Source organism: Planococcus citri, chromosome 4 (assembly GCF_950023065.1).
Source record: "Planococcus citri chromosome 4, ihPlaCitr1.1, whole genome shotgun sequence".
Classification (NCBI taxonomy): Eukaryota; Metazoa; Arthropoda; class Insecta; order Hemiptera; family Pseudococcidae; genus Planococcus; species Planococcus citri.
The window spans coordinates 9,522,482-9,550,297 of record NC_088680.1 but is presented as its reverse complement, the minus strand read 5'-3'; the positions used below and the strand labels follow the sequence as shown (position 1 = coordinate 9,550,297).

General features: G+C 35.7%; 4 protein-coding genes and 1 long non-coding RNA gene across 5 annotated transcripts; 1 reads left to right on the top strand and 4 right to left on the bottom strand.

Moving 5' to 3' along the window:
• Positions 1–540: 540 nt before the first annotated feature.
• LOC135843854 (uncharacterized) lies at positions 541–27,569 on the bottom strand. Its single transcript, XR_010558390.1, has 3 exons — positions 27,454–27,569; positions 2,917–3,147; positions 541–646 (listed from the first exon to the last, which is right to left on the bottom strand). It is a non-coding gene; the product is annotated as an uncharacterized LOC135843854 (long non-coding RNA).
• LOC135842663 (ubiquitin-ribosomal protein eS31 fusion protein-like) lies at positions 4,923–5,525 on the top strand. The gene has a single exon (XM_065360225.1). The coding sequence runs from the start codon at positions 5,021–5,023 to the stop codon at positions 5,489–5,491; it is 471 nt and encodes a 156-aa protein (XP_065216297.1). The 5' UTR covers positions 4,923–5,020; the 3' UTR covers positions 5,492–5,525.
• LOC135842664 (uncharacterized) lies at positions 7,208–8,621 on the bottom strand. The gene is made up of 5 exons (XM_065360226.1): positions 8,359–8,621; positions 8,170–8,231; positions 8,038–8,073; positions 7,709–7,829; positions 7,208–7,584 (listed from the first exon to the last, which is right to left on the bottom strand). The coding sequence occupies exons 1-5, from the start codon at positions 8,486–8,488 to the stop codon at positions 7,475–7,477; spliced, it is 459 nt and encodes a 152-aa protein (XP_065216298.1). The 5' UTR covers positions 8,489–8,621; the 3' UTR covers positions 7,208–7,474.
• Positions 15,245–16,330, bottom strand: LOC135842665 (uncharacterized). Its single transcript, XM_065360227.1, has 5 exons — positions 16,099–16,330; positions 15,953–16,014; positions 15,836–15,871; positions 15,584–15,701; positions 15,245–15,511 (listed from the first exon to the last, which is right to left on the bottom strand). The coding sequence occupies exons 1-5, from the start codon at positions 16,217–16,219 to the stop codon at positions 15,405–15,407; spliced, it is 444 nt and encodes a 147-aa protein (XP_065216299.1). The 5' UTR covers positions 16,220–16,330; the 3' UTR covers positions 15,245–15,404.
• LOC135843659 (uncharacterized) lies at positions 16,632–23,623 on the bottom strand. The gene is made up of 5 exons (XM_065361615.1): positions 23,202–23,623; positions 23,054–23,115; positions 22,919–22,954; positions 16,924–17,041; positions 16,632–16,822 (listed from the first exon to the last, which is right to left on the bottom strand). Exons 1-5 carry the CDS (start codon positions 23,320–23,322, stop codon positions 16,716–16,718), a joined length of 444 nt encoding a protein of 147 aa, XP_065217687.1. The 5' UTR covers positions 23,323–23,623; the 3' UTR covers positions 16,632–16,715.
• Positions 27,570–27,816: the final 247 nt, after the last annotated feature.

Here is a 27,816-nt window from a genome sequence, read left to right as displayed (position 1 = left end):
TTTATCATGCATTTTCGTGTATTTTCAATATTTTTTACAGACTTGGAGTCAAAACCAGAATTCTCCAAAATGGTATCGTGAATTACTGCTATGGAAAGACTTGAAAATTTTTTTTTTTTTGTCAATTCGATTGTTACCCGAAGCACTATATATAGGCGAGATCAGAAACCTGCTACTACTGATTCCCACCTTTCATCAGTTTTTTGCGTTTTTCTCAAAATGGTGAAAAGTGGAGAATTCTGGGTTTGACTCTAAGGTACTCAATTCAAGTTTATGCGCCAACAGCGGAAAGCAGTACAGCAGAAATCAACAACGTCTACAACGACCTAGAAGAAGTGATGAGCTGCTCGAAAAACAATGATGTGTTTTTGATGGGAGACTTCAATGCCAAAGTTGGGAAGGATCATGGCAGCCAAGTTGCAGGTAGATATGCGCTTGGAGAGCAGAATGAAAGAGGTGAAATGCTCGTAGAGTTTTCAGAAAGACTTGATCTAGTAATATGCAATACCTGGTTCAAGCAGCATGAAAACTTACTTGTAAAAGGAAGATTCAAGAACACAGTGAAGAACTGTCACACATATCCTGGTGCTGACTGCAACTCTGACCACAAACTACTGGCTGCAAAATGCCAGCTGGTCTTGAAGAGCTGGAAGAAGAGCAAAGAACAACACCGAGAACTTAAATCAAATCATAAGAAGTGCAAAAGAAATTCTGAGAAGAACTGGAAAAGCAAAAGGAAGACAGGTTGGAAGAAGAACAAGGTATCCAGGAAAAGTGGCAAACATGGAAGCGAAAGGTTAAAACAGCAGCAGAAAAGTCTATTCCATTCAAAGGAAGAAGAAAACACAAACCATGGATGACTCAAGAGATACTGGATCTGATGGAAGAACGAAGAAAAGCAAACAGACCAAGTAACAAATACAAGGTGATAAATAATCAGATCATGGGAATGTGCAGAATGGCCAAAAACAAGTGGTAAGTATGAGGAGAAGTGCCAAGAAATAGAAGAGCTGGAGAAAAGGCACAACTCTAGAGAAATACATACCAAAGTGAAGCAGATGATGGCTGCCCACAAGAAAAGGAAAAGCGGAATAGCATATATGCGAGGAAAAGACAGAAAGTACTGTGTTAACAATCAAGAAACCAAATAGGTCTGGATCAGCTACATACAAGAATTGTATGGAGATGATACACATCCGGCTCAAATTGAAGTTTTATCCACAGAAGAGGTACCACGAATTGAAATGTGGGAGCTGAGGAATGCTGTGAAGCAAACCAGAAACCACAAAGCAGTGGGGGAAGATCTCATACCAGCAGACTTGAATAAACATCTAACACCAGAGTATGAAAAGGAGCTGCTGAAGATAATAAACAAAATATAGGATGAAGGCACGCTGCCTAAGGACTTCTAAGCAGTAAATTTCGTACCAATACCAAAAAAGAACAACTCGCAAAAATGATCTGAATATAGAACTATTGCACTGATGAGCCACGTGCTGAAGCTACTACTCTCCATCATAAATGCCAGAATTGAAAAGAAGATAGATGAAGATCTGAATATAGAACTATTGCACTGATGAGCCACGTGCTGAAGCTACTACTCTCCATCATGAATGCCAGAATTGAAAAGAAGATAGATGAAAATCTAAGTGAAACACAATATGGCTTTGTAGTGAAAAAAGGGACGAGAGATGCAATTGCCCTGCTGAAAGTGATCATTCAAAGAGCACTGAATACAAATAGGGAAATCATTGCTTGCTTCCTCAATTATGAAAAAGCATTTGATCGTGTCAACCATGAGAAGATGTTGGAGATCCTGGGAAAATACAATATCGATGACAAAGACCTGCAAATAATTAAGAACCTGTACTGGGAGCAAAGCGCTAACATCAAGATTGGAACTGAGTACTCGGAGAACGGATGTGGAATAAAGAGAGGTGTGAGGCAAGGATATGCCCCCTCTCGCCCAGGTTGTGCAACGTGTATGCAGAAGAAATAATGAGGGAAGCGCGAATCAAACGAATGGGATTCAAGATCAACAGCAAGAGAATAAACGAAATAAGTTACACAGATGACAAAGTGATCCTTGCTGAAACAGAGTCGCAGATGCAGAAAATGATCAACCAAATCAACAGTGCTGGATTAAAATATGGAATGAAATAAATGCAGGCAAGACCAAGGTGATGAGATTTACAAAAGGAGACTTCAAGGAGGTCAAAATCAACATTGAAACTCAAGAAATTGAAAATGTAAATCAATTCAGATACCTTGGAGCGCTGATAAATAATGATGGTAGAGATCATAAAGAAATTAAATCACGGATTGGAATGGCAAAAAGCGCCTTTAACAACCTAGCCAATGTGCTGGGAAATCGAATGATGAGTCTAGCTCTGAGAAAGAGAATTATGCGATGCTACGTATGGACCGTTCTGAAGTATTCCTGTGAAACATGGACCATGAGTACAGAATGCGAGAAGAAAATATCTGCTTTTGAGATGTGGTGCTATCGAAGGCTACTACGGATCTCATGGAAGGACTTCATTACCAATCAGGAAGTATTAGCAAGAATAGAAGAGGAACGGAAAGTCGTAGTAGAAGATATAAAGAATAAAAAGCTAAAGTATTTAGCTCATAAAATACGAGAAAACGGTATTTGCTAGTGGTACAGGGGAAAATTCAAGGAAGAACTACAAGAGGGAGGAAACGATCGGAGATGTTAACAACAAAACTCACCGGCCAACTCTCCCTGTAAGACCCTGAAAGAAACTATCAGATACGCTAGAAACTGGCTGATATAGATGGAAGTATACGCTATCTCCTGTAAAGGAGCGCTCCTACGACAAGGACGATAAGGTCGCATTTTTTTTTTTTTTGGATTTTATGCTAACTCAATAACTTTATTCAAAATTGACTCACTTCGATAAGTAGAAATTTTGTTTTTTTCTTCCATTTTCGAAACTCTAGGCAAACCTAAGATACGAGAATGCCAACTGTTTCTTTACGCGATTTCAGGTCACTAAACACGAATCCGGCGAGGCTGTTTTTGGTTCTCGTTCTTTTAATCACCAGCAAAAAATGCTTTCTTTTTCAAAAACAATGTTCCGGTGCCCCGGTGTCTGAGATCAAATTCTGTGCCATTTTCATAATCTGAAATAAAGAAACAAAAAATTGTTTCGATTTAATTAGGTATGTACTTGTAATACATATTTTTTAAAATTACAATTATTCTAACCACCAGAACAAGTTTATAGGGGCCTCAATAAAGGAGAAGTTTGTGTTGGAAATTTTGAAAAATTGAATCAGTTATGATTTTGGGGGTCAAATGAATTCCAGAATCGAAATCAGCACCCTCAAAAACTTACATATTTCGATACTCGTAATACAGAATTTTTCACGTTTTCGACCCAATCGAATTTTCGTTCTAGGGTGAAATAGGTTTCAAACCCCCAAGACTCTTCAAGAGCTCCAGTGCGGGCTCAATTACGGATTCTAGCGCATCAGCACTTTTCAAAACTTATAATAGAATCGAAATCAGTGCCACCAAAAATCTCTACTTCGTTACCAACGTCAAATTTTACAAAATTTTGGCCCCCAAGCGTCCCCTGCGAAACACTGGATATCTATTCTGAGGTCAAATGGGTTGAAAAATCAAAATCAGCGTCGGCGTTCCGGGAGGGGGGAGGTGGGCTCAATTCTAGTTTACAAAAAGAAAAAAATAATAATTAATTTTTTAAATAATTAATATTAAATTTATTTCTATAAACATATAATTTTAAATAAATTAATTTAAATTTAATTTAATTAATAAAAAATTTAAAATTATTATTTAAATACATTTTCCAATATGGCCCGTAAAAATCGAGTCGCCAAAATCAGCGTATTACTTTCTTCGAAAATCAATAATTCAATACCTCGATGATGATGATGATGATTGAATTTATACACGAATTTGGAGCCCAAGCCCAAATTTCAAGCTGCAATTCAAAATCCGTATTTCATTTTAGAAAATATTGAGTCAAGGACTTCTCTGAGGCTGTGAGAGGCTCAATTTCGAGTTTATGATCACTGATCAAACACGATCGTCAGAATTAAAATCAGCACCCACATGGCAAGTTTTTAGACCATACGTTTTTTGAATTTCTTCAGATCCTTGGGAAGTTCCGAAAGCTCAAAGCTTCCAAGTTTATCGAGCGCCAAAATCTTTTCAATATTTTTCAGAACTCATTACCTAGCAAATGGCTGAACCGATTTCGATGAAACTTTGAATCTCACTAGGCCTGCACGATTTCTACGAAGTACTAATACGACCTTAAATTTTTGGTGAATCATTCGTGAACGAATTAATCAATTTTTTGAAAGAACCATTCCCCAACGAATCGATCGATTCTTTAATTTATGAGTCAATTCGTTCGCGAATGAGTCATTTATGCGAATCAATTTGTTCGCGAATGAACCACAAAAAATAATTCAATTCGTTCGTGAATGATTCACCAACAATTGGGTAGAGGAATCGATTCGTTCGCGAACGAGTCACTTATACGAACTGATTTGTTTGCAACTGATTCATCAAACATTGAGTAAATGAATCGATTCGTTCGCGAACGATTCAGTAACTATTGATCAACTCATTCACGAACGAGTCACTTGAACGAACCAATTCGTTCGCGAATCGAATCCCTTAAACGAACCAATTTGTTCGCGAATAATTCACAAAAAATAATTCAATTCGTTGGTGAATGATTCACCAAACATTGAGTAAATGAATCGATTCGTTCGCGAACGAGTCACTTTTACGAACCAATTCGTTCGCGAATGATCCACCAAACATTGAGCAAATGAATCGATTCGTTCGCGAACGAGTCACTTAAACGAACCAATTCGTTCGCGAACGATTCACTTAAACAAACCAATTCGTTCGCGAATGATTCATCAGATCTTTGTGCTCGTGTCGTGCAGCGGTGCTCGATTTTTCGTCGTCGTTGTGATGTTTTAATTAAAATTGCTGGGTTGACCAGAAAACATGCAGATCTTCGTCAAGACGTTGACGGGTAAGACCATCACCCTCGAGGTCGAACCTAGTGACACTATCGAAAATGTAAAAGCCAAGATCCAAGACAAAGAAGGAATTCCTCCCGATCAGCAACGTTTGATTTTCGCCGGTAAACAACTCGAAGATGGACGTACTCTTTCCGATTACAATATCCAAAAAGAATCGACGTTACATTTAGTATTAAGATTGAGAGGAGGTGCCAAAAAAAGGAAGAAGAAGAATTACTCTACGCCTAAGAAAATCAAACATAAGAAGAAGAAGATTAAGCTCGCCGTTTTGAAATTCTACAAAGTTGACGAAAACGGAAAGATTTTCCGTCTTCGTCGGGAATGCCCCATGGAACGTTGCGGAGCTGGAGTTTTTATGGCTGCGATGTCCGATAGGCATTATTGTGGTAAATGCGGTTACACGTTAGTTTACGATGGCAACGAAGGCAAATAATTTTTATAATTAATGGTTGGAAATAAACATTAAACATTGAGTAAATGAATTGATTCGTTCGCGAATGATTCACTAAAAATTGAGTAAATGAATCGATTCGTTCGCGAACGAGTCACTTATACGAACCAATTCGCTCGCAAATGATTCATCAAGCATTGAGTAAATGAATTGATTCGTTCGCGAATGATTCATTAAAAATTGAGTAAATGGATGGATTCGTTCGCGAACGAGTCACTTGAACGAACCAATTCGCGTGTAAATGATTCATCAAACATTGAGTAAATTAATCGATTCGTTCGCGAATGATTCATCAAACATTGAGTAAATGAATTGGTTCGTTCGCGAATGATTTACTAAAAATTGAGTAAATGAATCGATTCGTTCGCGAATGATTCATTAAAAATTGAGTAAATGGATCGATTCGTTCGCGAACGAGTCACTTAAACGAACCAATTCGCGCGCAAATGATTCATTAAACATTGAGTAAATGAATCGATTCGTTCGCGAACGAGTCACTTAAACGTAGCAATTTTTTCACGAATGATTCACTAAAAATTGAGTAAATGAATCGATTCGTTCGCGAACGAGTTGCTTGAACGAACCAATTCGTTCGCAAATGATTCACCAAACATTGAGTAAATGAATCGATTCGTTCGCGAACGAGTCACTTGAGCGAACCAATTCGTTCGCGAATGATTCAGTATTTATTGATCAACTCGTTCACGAATGAGTCACTTGAACGAACCAATTCATTCGCGAACGAGTCACTTATACGAACCAATTTGTTCGCGAATGATTTATCAAACATTGAGTAAACGAACCAATTCGTTCGCGAATGATTCATCAAACACTGAATAAATGAATTGATTCGTTCGCGAACGAGTCACTTTTACGAACCAATTCGCTCGCAAATGATTCATCAAACATTGAGTAAATGAGTCGATTCGTTCGCAAACGAGTCACTTAAACGTACCAATTTGTTCACGAATGATTCACTAAAAATTGAGTAAATGAATCGATTCGTTCGCGAACGAGTCACTTATACGAACCAATTCTTTCACAAATGATTCATCAAACATTAAGTAAATGAATCGATTCGTTCGCGAACGAGTCACTTATACGAACCAATTCTTTCGCGAATGATTCATCAAGCATTGAGTAAATGAATCAATTCGTTCGCGAACGAGTCACTTATACGAATCAATTCATTCGCGAGTGATTCAGTAACTATTGATCAACTCATTCGCGAATGATTCACCTAGAAATCAATCAGTTTGTTCAATCGCCAATCGGTTGTGAATGATTCGATTCGATTTGATTCACTTCGCTTGAAAACAGATCAATTCCTATACAATAGTTTCACACAAACCAAATCAATCGTAAAGTAATTAATTCGTTCGCGAATGATTCACTAAGAAATCAATTAATCTATTTAATCGTCAATCGTTCATAAATGATTCGATTCGATTGTAAACTGTGATCAATTGCTGTACAAATGTTTCCAAAAAAGTGAATCAATTCGTTCGTGAACGATTTTCATTTGAAGAAAGGAAATGTGAAATTTGATAAACCACGGTATTTTTCTCGCTCGTTTGGTTTTTACCTAAATTTATACGAGTTAATAATAGATCGCAGGTAGATTACTCAAGAGGTGAACTTTATTCACGAATTCATCGCGTGGAACACCTTTGAGAATTGATTAATTTCACAACACAATTAAAGTTTCAAAATATTTATTTTTATTTAATACTCGAACATAAAAAATGATAAAACCTCTTGAATGCATAGGTAGGTACGTTTTATCCGCAGATAAAAATATTTCTCAGTCTCCAAATTTGATATAGCTCGCGTGATGAACATTTAAGTATGGAAATGCAATTTGAAACTCATATAAGATAATAGCTCGACAAAAATAAAAAAATACTCTCGACACACGTGTAATCAAATAGTTCTTCCCAGGATTAAAAAAAATATATATATTTATTAATGGTTATTCAAGGCCGCTTCCATTTCGTCGGATAATTTAGCGTGTCCCAGTTTATCTTGTTTGCAGGTGATATAGAGGTGAGCTTTTTCGCAAGTTAGTTCGTGATCTGCAATACCAAGCGAACAAACAATCAAAGGTCAAGCTCTCAGCTCGATAGGATAAAATAATTGTACATATATTTTCAAAGTAAGTAACCTTAGGTAGGTAGGTAGGTACAATTTTACACTCACCAACTTTAATACATGCTTCAACGGCTTGATGAATTTCGTCAGCAGTTACCGATGAGTCCGATGCTACCATTCCAGTGAAAGCTTTGAGCTTTTCAAAGTGATAGTTGCCCTGATCGTCGAACTACGTAAAAATACAATAAAATAAGTAATACATACTATAAAAATCAAAAAAATTTTAATTTTATTCGATATCTAGGTACTAAATGAAATGCGACGAAATTAGCCACACATAAAAAAAAAGAAATTCGGTAGCCACTTTTTAATTTTTCATAATTAAGTTCTAGTATTATTTCACACGAGTTAAATTATATCGGAATTATTATACTTACAATGCCAAGCTCTCTGCCCATACAATCCATGAAACACTGAAAAATACAATACAACAATTAATACATCCTCTCAAATCGATCACAGAACTCACATTCATCGCTTCAATTGACTATCAAACTTATCAAACCTACCTTAAAATCATTAGAGGGATTCTCCGGATAAGCTCTTTTCATTTTAACTTCCTTCAACAATGCTAAAAAAAAACAAAATGTTAGGAATTATCATCTACCTATAAAGGGAGAGGGGAGGGAGGGCAAAATGAACACAAATACGTAAAAATAAAAATAGAAAAAAACGTATAAATTTAAACATTTACTCACCTTTAAGCTCGGGAGGATAATTGGCCAAGCATTTCTTCTCCGAATCTATCATCTGTTTAATACTCAGCTCTTGAGGGCTGGGCACAGCCAGAGTCGACACTAACAAAGAACCGAGCACAATCAAATACATATTGCGATAATGATAAAATTTCGTAAAATGTTTTTCGCTATCTTATAAATAGACGATTTTCTCAACCACTTTGAGATTACGAACTGTAATTTAAAATACTGAAACACGGTAATGAAATTGTACGTTAATTGTTAGGTTGGTGTATGAGTTGAAATGACGAATATTAATGGTGGAAATTCTCGTGTTGAACGCACTTCCTTGAGGAGTCGTTTTCGATGAATTTTACGTCAATAGGTAAACGAGTATTACTATAATTAGTGTATAATTCAACGATGGGATAGTAGTACATATAAAATCGTTTATTAAGTAAATAAGTTCAAGTAGGTACCTATTGTTTTACATGGTATAATAAACAGTCGTCACAGTTACACTGCGATTTAGTGAAATGATCACTTCAGAATTTGATAAGCTCCAATAAGAGGATACGGAATGTACGAAATCTGGATTTTTTTGAACAAAAAGTATGAAAAAAACATCCAAAAGCAGAGAGGTATTGAAGGTTTCCAAGAAAAAATATATCTATGCATGAATTCCACCCACTAGACTTTTTTTGATCATAAAATTTGCACATTGAGGGTGAAAGGGGAAGGGTTATGTTATGTAAAAATTTTTCTAGTTGGGCACATTTGCCTAATTAAAAGATTTTTTCGACTGAAGAACTGAAATGAAAATTTTAACTGATTTGAGATACCGAAGACCTTGAATTCATACCTATTTCAATAATTTTCCACATCTTTTGGTCTTGATACCAGAAAGCAAAACGAAGAACGAGTCTCAGCTGAGAATAATTCTAACTTAATAGACACTCGAAGGTATAGATATCTTTATTCACACCAGTGACAATTTTTTCTGCGATTTTATTTGACTTCTCCCCCCCCCTCCCTCCTCCTACTCACCGCAGTTTTCAAGATGAAAAAAAATCCCAGAAAATGTTTCGCTTCTAATATTGAAAATTGAGTGTTTTCGAAAGCCTACCAAAGCTAGAAAAAAATCACCAAAAATTACGCATGGTCTCCCAAGTAGAGTTGGCTTGCTTTACAGAGCACTCCTTCCCCTCACCCCTTACCCCCCACACGAGTGAAAAAAATACTAAAAGAGATGTCGCAAAGGGTTACTCGTAATAACCACCGTTTCAAAAAAAAACTTCCCTTATGGTCTTAAATAAATGTGGATTCTTCTTTGTAGACTGCGAAATCCCCTCTGTCCACAACTCCACATAGTTGATGAAAATAAAAAAAAATTCTGTTGACAATTTAAAATTTTTGAGTTAAGAGCTGGTCTGAATAGGTGACCTCTTTCCTAGAAAAAATCTCTCCAAGTCTCTTACACATACAAGGTTGATCTTCTTAAACAAAAACCCAAATAAGTGTACATTCCGCCAGCCCTACCTGTTTCTGGAGGGGAGAGAGGACCCCATTGAAGGGAAACGATAGCTTTACCCATATAGATTACCTGATGTGTTTAGAGCATCCAGTGCCGACATAGAACAAGCTTTAGTCTCTCAAGGTCGTCTGTCTGCCTTTCTAGACATTCAAAGTCACCTTTCCGACAAGCCTCTCAAGGTCACTGACCCAACTGTGGGAGCTCTCAAGGTCAATGACCAGACTGTCTAACCTCTTAAGGCCATTGACCTGCCTCTTTGCCTTCTTATACAGTAATTTGTCTGCCTCTGTGAGTTCTAGACGTCACCTGTCTGGCATCTTAAGGTCATTGACCTGTCTGTCTGGTTACCCAACATTGCCCGTCTGTCAATCTGGCCACTCAAGGTCAATGACCTGACTGTCTGACAACTTAAGGTCATTGACCTGCCTGCTTGTCTTCTTAACCCTCACAGAAAATCACTACTAGCGACTTCAAAAAATTACTAGCGTTTCTGAAAAAGTTACTAGTGATACCGAAAACGTTACTAACGCCTGTACTGACACTACTAGCGACCAACTTGACACTACTAGCGACCAACTTGACACTACTAGCGACCAACTTGACACTACTAGCGATCAGCTCGACACTACTAGCGACCAGCTTGACGCTATTAGCGACTGACTCGGCGCTACTAGCGATCAGCTTGGCGCTACTAGCGACTGTCTAAACATTACTAGTGAATGATTTAACGCTACTAATGACCAAGCTGACACTAGTAACGATTAAACAGACGCTACTAACAGCTATGGCAGGTACCTACAATTAGTGAAAAATGAAAATTAAAGAATTCCCAAAAACCATGTTTTTTTGCAAAATTGACTTCTCACATCACAAATAATGCGATTTTTTTACTTGAATTTTTTTTAAAGAAGGGTCCTCTGCTGTATTTCAGTCAAACTACCAGAAATTCTCAATCTAAAACTCCCTTTTTTTCACCAAATATCTGGAAACAATCATTTAACATTTCAATTTTTTGCATATAGAAATAATTATATCCTGAAAAAATGAAGAATTGTCAATTGTCAAGAGCTTTTGTCATGGCTTGCTCAGCTGCTCGGGCCCCATTTATATTTTTAAAATTCGGAGAGGGAGGGGAGGGGAGAGGAACGGAAAAAAGTCCATGATTTTTGCAAATAAAGCCTAAATTCCAATCGAAAAATGAAAAAAAAATCGAGGTACCAGCCCCCTCGGAGGGGGAGAGGAGGGGAGAGGCACGGAAAAAAGTCCAGTTTTGCAAATAAAGCCTAAATTCCAGTCTAAAAATGAAAAAAAAATTTCGAGGTACCAGCCCCCTTGGAGGGGGAACGAGGGTAAGGGGATGAGGAAGGGTCCATTTTCGCAAAGGAATATCGAATACGAGTGTACGATATCCATTTAATTTTTATCTAGAAATATCAACACACCAAAAACTCAGTTTTAATTTTGTAAAAAATCATCAGACTTGAAATTTTTTAAAGTCCAGAGTGCTAAAAAGTGCATATAAATGTTTCAAACACCTCATCTTCCAACTTCCGCAGTGGCCTAGTTGGTTAGGCAGGTGACTAGACAGTGAGGGATTGCAGGTTCAATCCCCACCCCAGGCATGAAATGTTTTTCGATTTTCAAAATTTTTTTGGGGAGAATTCGTTGTTCTAGGAGGGTCTACGAGTAAATAGCTGCCATTATCATGTTTTTGCCATGATTTTCAGTGCAAAATGCACAAATTTGCGCGTGTCACTACTATTGACAAACGTTACTAGTCATTAGTAACGTCTGTCAGTAGTAGTGACGCTACTTGCCGAAAAAGTTACTAGTTTTTTTTTTAGTAATGACGCTAGTAGTGATTTTCTATGAGGGAAGACCATTTGTCCGCATGTGTGGCCTCTAGAAGTCACATGTCTGGCCTCTTAAGGTCATTTACCTGTCTGGCTGGCTTCCCAGGGTTGTCTGTCTGTCTGTCTGTCTGTCTGACCACTTAAGAACATTGACCTGTCAGTCTGGATTCTCAAGGTCATCGAACCATCTGTCTGTCTAGCCGTTTAAATTCATTGATCTGTCTGTCTGGCTTTCCAGGGTGCCTGTCTGTCTGTCTGTCTGGCTGGCTGGCTTCTCAAGGTCATTGACCTGTCTGTGTGACCTCTCAAGACAGTCTGACTTCTTGTCTGCCTCTAAAGGTCATCGACCCATCTGTCTGTCTGTCTGTCTGTCTGTCTGTCTGTCTCTCTGTCTAGTCTTTCAAGGCTAATGAACTACATGTTTAGGTTTTCAAGGCTGTCTGCATTTCTGTCTGGCTTCCCAAGATCATCCATCTGCCTGTCATGCCTTTTAAGGTCATTGACCTGTCTGATGGCAGGCTTCCTGTCTAGCCTTTCAAGGTCATTGATCCATCTGTGCGGCTTCTCAATGTCGTTGGTCTGACTGTCTTTCTTGTCTCTTGAGGTCACTGACCTAGCAGTCTAGTCTCTCAAGGCTGCCTGTGTGCCTGTCTGGCTTCTCAAGGTCACCTGTCTGACTATCTAGCCTCTTAAGGTCATTGACCAGTCAGTATGACTTACTATTACTAAGATCCTCTGTCTGTCTGTCAGTCAGTCCTGCCTTCTTAAGTCAATGGCCCTCTGTCTGACCTACCTGGCCTGTCATGATCATATGTTTGACCTTTCAAAGTCGTGGACTCTTCTGTCTGGCTTTCCAAGGTCGTCTGTCTGGCCTCGAATGGTCACTGACCCATATGAGTGGAATCTCAAGGTCACTGAACAACATGCCTAGCCTATCTGAGGTCGTCTGTCCGCCTTTTTGCTCTTTTTGCAGCATGGGAAGGGCTGTCAGGTCGTTTCAACCACTCTAACTAAATGCTTTCTTAGAAAATGGGCTGAGAGAGGAAAGGGAGGTGGTCTAGCATTGGGACTGAGTGCTCTAAACAACTCAATCAATGCTCTATCCTTTGACATAATTTTTGTTGATTTTGGCTGAATATGTAGAGCTATCATTTCTGTTGGAATGGGTAGTTTAACGCGCTCTTTCTATTCAATTTCGTACTAGGAAGAGTCTTCTTTCTCTAGATGTTGGCTGCTTCTCGGTCATATTTTTTACTTTTAGTTTCTAGTCCTTGTACATAGTATGTATGTTAATAATTTGTTATGGAATAAAGATGGAAAATGTCTTGTGCGTTTTATTTACGTATTACAAAGGTCAGTCAACAAATAAGTTTCCCTCGTTCAGAAAATTAGGAAGGGAAATACCTAGGAACTTGAAATTTTCAGGGAATCTTGATACAACCTTTGAGCACCACTGCAAAATTTTATTCGGATCCGTTCAGTAGTTCGTTTATAATGAGAGTTTGAAGATGTGGTAGGAGTCTTATAGCGGGTCCGAGTTGAAACTTAAATTGATTTCACGATGGGGATTGTGCCAAATTTGCGAGGCATAGTGATGCACTCAACCCTGTTTTTGGTTACCATTGTGTTAAGGAACTTGTTTTCATCATTCTCACACAAATTTGACTATTCTTTTGACATGCAGCAACATGAACAGCAAAATTTTGTTTGTGACGCAGCACATTCAAATTTTGCGGTACTGAAAATGACTTTCAAAGTTCAATAATGTTTTTTAGGCAGTCAAATATGAAGCATCATGTTCACATACTTATGATGTTTTTGATACTGATATCAAGATTATTGTGTATAATTTCATCAATTTTGGCTGTTGAGTTCGTTTTTGAAACACTAGTTGTGCAACCTACCCTATGATCACTTATCACGCTTGTGAGCTCACCACTGGATTTTCGGCACCACTCACATATTGTTCAAATTAGGACAATTTTTTCTTCATGGCGGATCAGTAGGCATCTGTAAAAATCCATTAACGTATTTTTTTCGAAATTAAAAAATTTTTTTTACTCCTTGTTGAACCACTTGAACCTTGGACACGCTATAAAACTCCTATCACATATTCGAACTCTCAATATAAACGAACTACTGAACGGATCCGAATACAATTTTGCAGAGTGGTGCTCAAAGGTTGTATCAAGATTCCCTGAAAATTTCAAGTTCCTAGGTATTTCCCTTCCTAATTTTCTGAACAAGGGAAACTTATTTGTTGACTGACCTGTATAAAGTATGCTCCATCCATTTATGGAGATCCCCCTGCCCTTCTGAAACTTGTGGAGTTGTGGAGGTGGCAAAATCTAACTCAAAGAAAAGGAAGAGAACTAGAATTCGCCATCAAAAGGTTAAACTATCTCAATATATACTATTTTCAGAGAAAAAAAGAAGGTTCAAAATGGAAATTTCGAATTCATATCCCAATTTTACGTACCTACGTAGTACGTACCTATACAGATTTTACCAACATAACCAAATTTCAAGACCAGAAGATGGAAGGGAAGGATCCACTCAGGTAGTGGAAATTTCACCATGTCTTTCTAATGTTTCGGTACACGCCTTTTATAATACGTAAACTCTCATCTCTCATTCAGTTTTCAGAAAAAGGTTTAAAATGATCGTTTTTATGGAAAAATCGTCCATGTGAGACGAAATGATTTTAAAAATCAAAAAAAGGAAAATGGACCTCAAAATTTCTCATTATACTTAGATAGTATATTACACAACGAGGGCCGAAAAAGTGATTTTTGACGAGGGTGAGGTTTGTGACCCGAACGAAGTGAGGGGAACAACTCACACGAGTTCAAAATCACTTTTTCTCCGAGTTTAGTGAAGTAATTTTTCCTGAACGAGGGTGGAAAGTACTTATTTTTACATCCGAGCGATTCTCGCGAGGTTGGAAAAGTAGTACTTTTCAGCCCTAGATAGGAAATATTTATTTTCCATGCATTTTCCCCAAAAAATTGTGGATTCTAAAATTCCTCTATCATTAATTTTTTTTACATGAAGACATACTTTCTTATTTCAAGTCCACCAAAAGGCAAGGTTGCCGAATACGCTTTCCCAATTTCCGATTAATTTTTCATAACGCCTGATTGGCCAAACCACACTAATTTTCATCAAAAACAAGGTACATAATCCTACGTACCGCAGTAATAAAAAAAATAATAATAAAGGAAAATGGAGCATGCGGAAGAAGAGGGATTCCAACATCAAGAATTTATACAAATGCGTCCTCAAACCGCAAAACAAATTTGAAAACAATTTTCCAATACTTACACTCCTTTTATTTTTATTTATAGAAAATCGATAAAGTATGAAATTTCACCTTTTAAAAATTCATCTAACGTAATTCATTTTTTACTCCAATATCGTCATCAGTAGTTAGTTTTTCAACAAATATTGCGCGAAATATCGCAACCTTAAAATCCAGCAAACGTCTCGTACAGCAGAATAAAAACAAGAGAGAGCATAATAATTATTGCATAATGATGTCTTGAAACGTCATCACAGAAAATCTCATATGTACAATATTATGATACCTACGTCAAATATATCGAATTTATTTACCAAGATTTAATGCAAAATAAACGAACGATAATTATTATTCATAGGTACTTTAAACAATAAATTAATTATTCGTGACAAGCAGGGCAGAATCCTTTGGAGAATTTGTACGGTTGAAGTTCGTCGATTTTACATTCGACGTATTTATAGGCCTTTTCACAATCGTCATCGTGATCTAAGGAAAAAAATCGAATCTCGTACAATATCGATTATTAAAAAATTTTGCCTTTTTAAAATCAAAACTTACCAACGTCGAAACATTTGCTGACCATGCCGTGAGCATCGTCGTGATCAGCATCGCCTCCGGTAATCTGAACGGTGACATTTTTCAGCGTCTCGAAGTGAAAATCACCTGACTCGCTCATCTGTAAACGAAAAGTTTTAAAAATCGCTCGACACTTTCATTACTGAAAATTTAACTCAAAATCCAAGTTAAATTTTTGAAATTAAAAAAAAAAATCATTCAAAAAAAAGATTAATAAAAAACCAATCAACTCACCGCTTGGATTTTTTTACCGACACAAAAAAAAAGGCACTGCAATAAAAAAAAATACAAAAAACATAACAACGATCAATCAAAAGCTAAGAATAAACGAACCAATCAGATGCATCTTACTTTAAGATCTCGGCTAGGATTTTCAGGTAATTTTTTCGTTTTTTTCAACTCTTCTACGTATTCTTTGAAAATGAAAAAAAAAATTACCCATATTTTTGACATCGTTAATAATTTACATTTTCTCTTTTAAATTCAACAATATTTACCTCTAGTTATCGAAGGATGCTGCTCAAAACAATCACTTTCAGCATCGTAGACATGTTCACCCATTTCTTGAGGAGCACCGTAACACGCAGCGATAAACAATAAAGTCAATATAACTAACATATTGGAAAACTTCTTCGAAACCGAATCGAAAATTAATCAAACTGTCACCGCACGTGTACGTATTAATGGCAAACAAATATTTATAGCAGTAAAATTTAAATGCAAAATAAATGCATCGTCCGCCAACGTTTATATAAAACAAGTCACGAACATATAATTTGAAACATGCAAAATTTTATTTCAAACCAATTTACGTTAAATACCTCTCAACGCAATCGGATAGATTTGTAATAAGTTAATGTATAATTTGTAGGGTAATATCGTTTAATTCTCATATTGACATTTTTATTCGAGAAAATTCTCAGAAATCAATGATTTCTTCATTGGAGCGATAAATTACCCCTCCCCCCTTGCTTTTGATCATCTTTCAATAAAACTAATGAGACTCGAAACACGCCTCAAAAGTAGAAAATCTCAAAAATATCGCATTTATTTATAAAGAGACTTAATGTAAGTACAATAAACGAACAACATCGACGACACAATATTAAAATTATTATTCGTGACAAGTGGGGCAGAATCCTTTGGAGAATTTGTAAGGTTGAAGTTCGTCCACTTTGCATTGAACGTATTTCCAGGCTTTTTCGCAATCGTCGTCGTGATCTGAGAATAAAATCACGATCAGTAAGATTATCGTAGATATTAATTAAAAATAAAAAATGAAAAAAAATTCATAAAATTGAAATTCAAAAAATGAATCTTACCAACGTCGAAGCATTTGCTGACCATGGCGTGAGCATCGTCGTGAGAAGCGTCGCCTCCGGTGATCAAAACTGTGATTTCTTTCAGCGTATCGAAATGGAAATCACCCGATTGGCTCATCTGTGAATGAGAACAGGGGTCATTTGATTAAGTATTCCACTATTTGAAAAAAAAATTTAACGTCGATAGGAAAATGAGAATTCGACTTTGGAAACGAAATTCGAAATTTGAGCCCTGAATTTAAATTTGTATATTTTTTGAACACCCCTTTCCAAGTTCTAAAACCCCCTTCCTGTTTGAAATTCGAGTGGAAATTTCAGGGGGAAAATACCAAATTGTATTTTAAAGCATAAACAGTTTCAAACCCCCCTCCCTTTTTTCGACAACAATACAATAGAAAAAAAACTTCATTTCAGCACATCTTTCCAAAATAAAATTTGAAAAAAATGACTTAAAAAACCACGACTTGAACATTACGTCATTTACGACAGTTTAGTCCCCCCTTCCTTCCGATTTTCCTTCCTTGAAGAATTTTGAATCTTGATCCTCGATAATTTTAAAACAGTATCAACTCAATTTCTGATGAATACTGAAGCTTCTCCCCTCTCCCTCCTCCAGAATTAAAAGATTTTGAATCTCAATCGTATCAATAAATTCAAGAATCCACATTTTTATTCAAAAAAAATATTTTATGAAAATATTCGAAAAATTTTCTCAAACCTGCACAATTTGAAAAAAAACAAAAATCTGCTCCAAAATTGAAAAAATCATCTCAAGATTATCACTTCTCAATTTGGGCAAAAATCTGGAAACCTAATCAAGACAGAACGTTTTTTACTGCCCTCTCACCCCTCTCTCTTCTTCTTAAGAAACTGATGATTACTTTCATTTGAAAAAAAAAGTAAATTAAAAAAATAATGCAGCGAATCAATCAGAAAATAGAAGAAGAATAGTTAATGAAGGTCTTGAGAATCATTTGTTTTGATTTTCTCCACAATTAAAAATTTTAAACCCTTGCTTGTCGATGATTTTTGAAAATTAATCTGCAAAAATGCTTGAAAAACTCGAAGACCTTCTCAAAACTGAAAATCACTCAATAAAGGAAGAAAATTACCTGCAGTTGAAATTTGAAACGTCAGCTTGAGGTTTACTTTCCTTCTCTTTTTTGACACAATTTGCATTGATCAAAATCAATTGTCAATGTTGCGTTGAATATGAATACCTTATCTTTCATAAAAAAGGAGTTCAGAATTTGAAATTTCGAATGGATAAGAAATTAAGAATTCCTGAATGAAATGAAATAATTAAGAAAGGGCACGTCAGGAATTCTCCAATTTGGAAAAAATGTGCCCGAAATTCTCCTCACGCAGCTTGGACATTTTTTCCAGAATTTTGCCCCCCCCCCTCAGTGCAGAGGAAAGAGGAAGATATCTAGAAATAATTAGAACGAAAATGCTGTGTGAAATGGAGCGAATTTTTCCCAAAATTTGAAAAATCATTTAAAAATTGTCCTCGCACGATTTCCACTTTTTTTTTCTATGTTGACCGTGAAAAATCTTGGAATTTTTTTGCAACATAGGGAGAAAGAAGATGAAAAATTAAAACGAAATTGATCAAAAATATGTGCAATAAAAAAAAACTACTTTTTGCACGTACTTGATGAAATAAAATAATTTCTGAATCAGAAAAAAAAGATTGAGAAAACTTTCCCAAAATTTGAAATTAAATTAAATCAGAATCCCCCCCCCCCCGTTTTAGCCAAAATTACAACTCAGAATCACACTCAAACAACTTTGAAAATTTTTTACTCCAATTTCGACCAGAATTGCAGCAAAAAGGGAGAGAGGGGAGATCAAGAATCAGAACGAGATTGGTGAAAATATACAAATGTTTGGAAATTTTCTTTTAAAAGTGTGGGAAATACTTCAAAATTTTTTTTAAAAAATATTTTTTTTTTTTTTTTTTATTGTTTTGGGTGTTTATAATTACACGATTATTACACCCGTGGCTAGAAGGGTTTAGATTTGGTTTATTAGGTTGGTGCTTTTAAGTAGGGTTATAAATTTTTGGATTTCAGAAGGGTTATCTGGAATGGTCATTGAATTTGGGTCTATTTGGAGAGATAGTCTTGTTTGCTGTAATTTAGGACAGGTGAATAGTAAATGTTGGATGGATATAGGTTCATTTTCACAGAATTGACAGGGGGGTTTCGGAATTTTTTGATAGAGATGATTGTGTGTGATTTTAGAGTGACCTATTCTTAGACGGGTTATAATTATTTCTTCTCTTCTGTTTAGGTGATTAAGATTTTTCCAGGGGTAGATTGTTTTTTTGTGTTGAAAGAGTTTGTTTGATGTCTGTGATGACCAGAAATTTTGCCATTTAGAGTGAATATTTTGTTTGAAGAAGGATTTTATATCGTCAGGGGTGAAAATGGTGAAGGGAGGGGGGATAGTGGCTGATTTTGCATAGGTGTCGACAATTTCATTTCCTTCAATGCCGACATGACTAGGAGTATACATAAGGTGGATGGTGTGGTTTGAATTTTGGAGATCTAGCAGAATTTTGTGAATATTTTGAACAATAGGGTGATCTGAAAAAATGTTTTGTATGGATATCAAGGAACTAAGAGAGTCACTTTGTATTAAAAAGTTTTTGTTTTCAAGCTGAGTGGTGGATATGTTCAAAAGACAATGGTAAATTGCAAGAAGTTCGGCAGTAAATATTGAAGAGACCTCATGAATTTTAAAATTGAAAATTTTTTCATTTATTGAAAAAGCATATCCTGTATGTAGGTTAGAGATTTTGGAACCATCAGTAAAGCATAAATTGAATTCTGTGTAGTTTGATATGAGTTCAAGATAGTGGCTTTTGATTTCTAATGGGGAATGGTTTCTTTTAGGATAATTTCTCAGTTGAAATTCAATTTGTAAGGGTTTTAATAGCCAAGGAGGGTATGTTATGGGTTTTTGGATGAGGTTTTTGAGATCAATTTCAAGGTTTTTTATTTCTGAGATGAACTTAGCAAGTGGGTTGTCATTTTGTTGGAAATGATGTAAGCTGAATATTGAGATAAGATTTTGGAGGGGATGTGATGGATTAGCTGAGGCTGAAGTAATGAATTTATTTGTTACTAGTGATTTTCTGAAATCTGAGGGTAGTTCCGCAGCTTCACAGTAGATGCTGTCTATGGGTGAGGAGTAAAGAGCTCCAATGCAAATTCGTAAAGAAGAATTTTGAACAGTTTTTAAGATATTGGCGGTTTTATTGGAAATTTTTGTAAAGCATGGACTGCCATAGTCAATTTTGCTGCGTATGAGAGATTTATATAGATGGATTAATAATTTACGGGAAGGGTTATATTTAGGATTTTTTATTATTTTTAATAAATTGATACGTTTCAAGAGTTCTGATTTTACATTTAGAAAATGGGGGGTCCAAGTTAGTTTTTCATCAAACGTAAGTCCGAGAAATTTGGTAGAAGATTTGAACTCCAAGGAGCGACCTTTGAATTTTAGAGTGGGTTTTGGGTTGATTTGATTTTTTCTAGAAAAAAGTACACAATGTGTTTTGGATTCTGAAAAACTTAACCCGTTTGTTTCAGCCCATTTTTCAATTTGGTTTAGGGTTTCCTGAATTTTTTCTACAATAAGGTTGAGGTTTTTAGATCTAAGAGAGATGTTTAAGTCATCTGCAAAAATTCTCAAAGAGAGTGGTTTAGTTATAACATCACAAATGTCATCAATTTGTATCAGAAACAAGATTGTACTAAGAACAGAACCTTGAGGAACTCCATTTTCAATTTCAAAGGATTTTGAGTAAGTGTTATCTAGGCGAACTCTGAAAGAACGATTTGTTAGAAAGTTTTGAATAAAGTATGCCAAGTGTCCACAAATTCCAAAGGAGTGTAATTTTCTGAGAATTTTATAACGCCAAGCTTTATCAAATGCTTTTTCAAGGTCAAAGAACACTGAAAGTACATATTCTTTATTTTCAAAAGCAGTGTTAATTTCATTTTGTAGGCTAAAAAGATGGTCCAGTGTAGATCTTTTTTTTCTAAATCCACTTTGAAAGGAACTGAGAGAGTTTGTGCTATCTATGAACCAATTTAGTCTTTTGATAACCATTTTTTCTAAGATTTTGCAAGGGACTGATGTTAAGGAAATGGGTCTATAACTAGAAGGAAGATGAGGATTTTTACCTGGTTTTAGGATGGGAATGATAATAGCACTTTTCCATGTTTGAGGAAATAAATTTGTAGTCCAAATTTTGTTATATAAGTTCAACAGGTCATTTTTTCCATTTTCATCCAAATATTTCAACATGTGAGGGTGGATGTCATCAGGCCCTGGAGATGAGTCTTTTATGTTGTGATTTAAGCAGCTCGCACAACTTCGAAAAATATTTGTAAGATTTTGACACAAGTTGCGGAGGAGAGGGGAGGGGGTGGATCAAGAATTGGAACGATATTGGTTGAAAAATACAACTGCACAGAAATTTGTTTTTGAAAATTCGAGCAAATGTTCTTAAAATTCGAAAAATAACCTCAAAATTGCCCTCACACAACTTCGACACGTTGCCTCATATTTTGGCCCGAATTTCAGTGGGAGGGCGACGGGGAGTGGGAAGGAGGGGGAGGTGACATTGAGAACAATTAGACCGAGACTGATCGAAAAACACAACTAAGTATAATACAAATTTAGGTAACTTACATAAGACTAAAAAAGAATGGAAAAAATCTTCCCAAAATTCTATTCCTACAATTTCGAAAAAGTTTTCCAGTCTTTGGCTCAAAATCTAGGCGAGTGGGGGGGGGGGAGAGGTTAAGGATTGGACCAATTTTGATCGAAAAATACGACTGCACAAAAATTGATAAGAGAAGAATCAGCAACCCCCCCCCCATCTGAAAAGTTTATCCCAAGACTGTTCTCAAGCAACTTTTGACGATTCCTTTTCAGATTTAGATCAAAATTTTCGCGGGGAGGGGGGGCAGAGGAAAGATTATGGATCAGAACGAGATCATTAAAAAAAAAAACTGTGCGGAAATTTATTCAAAAAAAGAAAAAGAAACGAAGCGAAAATCTTTCAAAAAATTAAAAAGAAATTAGGTATCTTAAAAGTTCGCCAAATTTTTCTAAATTTTTACCCAAATTTTAGCAGGATTGATAAGGATACCAAGCATTAGACCGAAACTGGCCTCAAAAAAGATTCATGAAAACAATTATTTTGATACTTCAAACGTCTCTGATAATTTCAAATTCAGTTTTTCCAAAATTTTAAAAATAAATTCAAGTCTCTGTTTCCTTTACTTTCTTGCAATTTGGGACAAATTCCCGAAAAAAAAAAATTCAAAATTAATTTATCAGTAAAATCTGAATAGCGACAAAAAATTTGTGACCCTCCTCTCCCCTCTCCCTAAAACAAAAGGTTTAAAATTTGGTAATTTCAGCAAATTTGAAATACATAAATAAAAAAAAAAGAAAAAAGAAAAAAAACAGCAGTAAAATTATTCACAAAATTTTTTATAACTTTATAGAATTATAGAGACATTCTTACCATTGAATTCAACCAAACCTTTATAGACGGTGGGGGGGGGGGGATTTTGGGATGTGAAGAGGTGTATTAATTTTTTTTTCAAATTTTCAATTACCTATGAAGATGATTTCAAGTTGGGCTCTGAACGTTTCAAGATTCAACTTCAACTTTTTCAATTAAAAAAAAAAACAACTTGGAAACCCCTACAGCATTTTTAAGTGCTTTGGAACTTAAACAATGGAATTTTTTCCTCGTCAATGAAATTTAAATATAAATTTTTCAAGCCAAATACATAAATTACAATGGAAAAAAACCATAATTTTAAAGCTCATCTTCATCGATCACGAAACTACGTACACCATGACCTTGAATCAGAAGTACCTACTTAATAAATTATCAAGCGAATTTTTCCATTCGAACATCTCGACAAAATACAAATCGATCGAAAAAAAATCAACTTACCGCTTCAATTTTTTTACCGACACAGGCCATGAAACACTGCAATATAAAAAATGCATAAAAAATATTAAAAATGAATTATCACGAAAGGCTGGAATCTTGAATCAGGAATAAGATGTATAATAAGTTATCTCGTACTTTGAAATCTTGAGTAGGATCATCGGGTAATTTCTTGACTTTTTTTAACCCTTCCAAAAATTCTAAAAAAAAAAATCACACATGTGACGTAATTAGATACAAATAGCTTCTCAAGGCTGAAATGTGAGAAAAAAATCTGAAAAATTACCTCTAGTTATCGAAGGATGCTGCTGGAAACAATCGCTTTCGGCGTCGTACACATGTGTACCCATTTCTTGGGGGGCAGCGTAACACGCGGCGACAAATAATAAAGTCAATATAACTAACATGATGCTAAACTTAATTACGAATCCAGACCCGAACTAACCCAAAATTTAGCAAACAAACACTGCCCGCGTATTAATGAAAAACAAACATATATACCGGTGAAATTTAAATACGAATTTACCACATCACCTTCCAAAATATTATAACGCAAACATATAATTTTAAACATGCGAAATTTCGGACCACTTCTAAATAAATATCAACACAATTAGATAGGTACTCGTATAAGTAAGTTAAGGTATATAGGAACCGTGTAATTTGGCGTAATATTTTAATTCGAAGTTGATATTTTTTATGTACGAGATTTCTCTCGCTGAGTAATTAATTACTTTATTCGAGTGTGTGTGTGTGATGAGTCGAAATTTACTCGAATGTCAATGTACAAAAAGGAAAAGGATGAAGTAATTATATGTAAACAAAATTAAATAAAGAAAAAAAAAACATGAGCTAAATTATACATCTCGGTTTTGTATTCATCTTCCTCGTTTTTTTTTTTTTTTCTATAAATGGGCTATTTTTTGATAAAATTTGAACATTCATTTCATATTTTTGGTTTGGAATCTCAAGATGGGCAGATCAATGGAAAATCAGGCTAAATGAGCAAAAGTTTGCACATGTCACTCTCACTCAAAAAATACATACATATTTTTGATTGAATTCCTCCCTCTTTCAGCCCCTTCCCAGCCAAAAAATAACCTCTTTCAATCATCTTCTTGCCCAAAAAAATTAACGAATATTTTTTACGACGCAGTTACTCTTTAGCACAGAACGATCAATTGTTCATATCAAATCGTCGAGGAAATGTTTCATTAATAATTTTGAGCATTTTTTTTTTCGTTTCATTGCTTAATTTTTCATTTGCATTGAATAATCGATGAGATATCCAACCGTTACCCTAAATTAATTTGTTTCATTTCCTGCGATTAAAAATTCATGACACTTGAAGCAATTTGTGAAAATTATGGAACATAGCAAAACATGCCTCTATACTTTTACAATATATAATGAATGAGGCAGGAGGTAGAAAAAAAATCAACATGAAATATGAAATATGAAAAAATACGCAGAATGGACGTTCGAGGGACTTATCAATCTACATAATCATATTTACTTTGACAGTCATCTCAGTTTTATAAGTCGAGTTGAAATGAAAATTGGCAAGATGATGAGCGAAATTGGCAATAAAAAGGCAATCTCCTCGATTCTTTACGTCTTGATTAGTTCGCCGAGTGTGCCAATTTTTCGCAGAATTATTGTTGGATATAATTTCGTTTCATTTCAGGTGAAAAACGAATCCTGTTATTTTTCTAATGAAAAGTTGCACGTTTTTGGAAGACTCGGAGTCACTCGTATATTAAAAGAGACTCTCGAATACTTACTTATTAAGATATTTTAAATAATTGTGAAAATAATCTTCTCACTTTTCAGAAATTTTAGTCGACTTGAAATCCTACTTAAATATTCATAATTTTAAAGAAAATGGTCTAAAAAGAGGTTCAGGTAGAAAGGGTACCCCCCGATAAGATAGGCAAAATGCCCTTAACCTCAGATTTCGATGAAACTCACAGGGTATGTTTAGTACCCCCAAAAAATAATTTTGGGCCCATAGCCCGCTCCCCACCCCACCCCCCTCAGCCAAGGGGGGTCAAAAAACGCGTTTTTCAGGGGAAAAATTCTGTATCAGCGCGTAATTAAGATAAATTGATTCTGTAAACGAATATAGTTAGAGGATACATGGGCGTACCTCCCTGAATTTTTTCAGAATTTTTCATCACACGGGGAGAGAAGGGGGGACAAAAGAAAACTTTAAATCGACATTACTCCGGAACGAAAAAACATACCAAAACGATTTTTTCGTCAAATATGTATCTTTAGGTCTACTTTCTATAGAAGTCATCACCCGGCCATTTGGAGTGGTGGGTCAAGCTCAAAATCTCAAAAAACTCTCAAAAAACCACGTTTTTTGCGTTTTTCTCCAAAAATATGGACAAATGGCGGAAATCTAAGAGAATCAAGTTGTTCAGCGTGAAATTTTACCTCAGAATTGTGTAATTGAAAATTCATTTACACAGCATGATCGTAAAACTACATGCGCAGAAGTATTTGTGCTTACATCAAGATAGCTGAAAGGGTATCTATTCCTGCGTAAAATAGGTGAAATGTCTCTGTCCTCGGATTTCTGAAATTTTGATGAAACATAGTTGGGTACCATTAAAAAAAATGTCGGAGGCAAAAAATCCCCCCCCCCCAACCTCCCCTTGCTCATAATAGCGAAAAAAGGGCCTTTTTCGGGGAGAAAAAATCCATGCTTCAACGAGTTTTGACAAAAAATCAGTATTCACTCAAAATATATGGAGGAGACAGTATAATAAAAGTACCTACATAGGTATTTGAGATTCTGCGCCAATCCATGCTATTGCCATCAAAATCCAAGGCCACTTTTGGGGTTCTACTGAGAAAATTGAAAAGTAACTGGATTTTTACCAATTTTAGCAAAAACTGACATTTTGAGTTGAAAGTTGTACAGAAAAATTCTGGCTCCAGAAGTGCCCCTAAAGGGAAAACATGTGCCCTTAAAGTGGGAGTATTTTCGAAAAAACACGGTTTTTTCACTGTAGCCCCTGTACCCAATTTGTTTTGAGAAAAATGACGATCGACCCAGTCCTAAATGAATATATCTTAGATTCTGCGTCCATTCTATGCTATTATTTTAAATTGTTTTTGTCAATTTTGAAAAATCAACAAAAATTTAGGAATTTTTGCCAATCTTTATCAATTTTTTGAAACCTAAAATATTGTCATCACTGCGTTCCAAAATATTTCCTCAGTTTCAGAAATATATTATCTTTCAATATTTTTTCGTCATTTCATTATAGCGAAACTTTTGCGAAGAAAATATTTTCAAAACACCAACTACTAATACCCCCTCTCCAAAAAAAAAAGATTTACTTTTCAATTTTCTCAGTAGAACCCCAAAAGTGGCCTTGGATTTTGATGGCAATAGCATGGATTGGCGCAGAATCTCAAATACCTATGTAGGTACTTTTATTATACTGTCTCCTCCATATATTTTGAGTGAATACAGATTTTTTGTCAAAACTCGTTGAAGCATGGATTTTTTCTCCCCGAAAAAGGCCCTTTTTTCGCTATTATGAGCAAGGGGAGGTTGGGGGGGGGGGATTTTTTGCCTCCGACATTTTTTTTAATGGTACCCAACTATGTTTCATCAAAATTTCAGAAATCCGAGGACAGGGACATTTCACCTATTTTACGCAGGAATAGATACCCTTTCAGCTATCTTGATGTAAGCACAAATACTTCTGCGCATGTAGTTTTACGATCATGCTGTGTAAATGAATTTTCAATTACACAATTCTGAGGTAAAATTTCACGCTGAACAACTTGATTCTCTTAGATTTCCGCCATTTGTCCATATTTTTGGAGAAAAACGCAAAAAACGTGGTTTTTTGAGAGTTTTTTGAGATTTTGAGCTTGACCCACCACTCCAAATGGCCGGGTGATGACTTCTATAGAAAGTAGACCTAAAGATACATATTTGACGAAAAAATCGTTTTGGTATGTTTTTTCGTTCCGGAGTAATGTCGATTTAAAGTTTTCTTTTGTCCCCCCTTCTCTCCCCGTGTGATGAAAAATTCTGAAAAAATTCAGGGAGGTACGCCCATGTATCCTCTAACTATATTCGTTTACAGAATCAATTTATCTTAATTACGCGCTGATACAGAATTTTTCCCCTGAAAAACGCGTTTTTTGACCCCCCTTGGCTGAGGGGGGTGGGGTGGGGAGCGGGCTATGGGCCCAAAATTATTTTTTGGGGGTACTAAACATACCCTGTGAGTTTCATCGAAATCTGAGGTTAAGGGCATTTTGCCTATCTTATCGGGGGGTACCCTTTTTCAGAAATTGCGGACTTGATAGATGAGGTAAAGGTGGAGAATTATTTTCTCATTGAAAAAGAACAACAGTGAGAAGAAAAGAGAATTGGGAGGGGGATTTCTTCATTATGGGCAATTCAATCGCGAATTCAAAGATCTTAAAAAGTTTTTTAAAACTGCCCTAATATGTAGAAAAAAATTGATTCATATTTCTAAGAAATTTTCAAGTAAATGACTTACCTCCAGTAATGTCGAAGTATTTTCTGACCATACGGTGAGCATCTCCAAGAGCAGTATCTCGCTTGAACTCTGGCTTCTTTCAGGGAACCGAACCGGAAGTCACCTGATTGGTCTATCTGTGAATGAGAAATATATTCACAAGTTGATTAGACGAGGTGGTAAATATTTATACTCGTAATACGAAATTTCACGACTTTTTAGAGTACATATATTTGAGAACATTCAGGTTTCTAGTTTTCCAGGGGTTCCCAAAATATCAAAATCACGAAAAATTGGAAAACTGGATTTTTGAGTACCAGCGAAAATTTTTTTTAAGCTCAAAATTTGGTAGGATGGAGGTCTTTCAGATACGAATAAACCGTA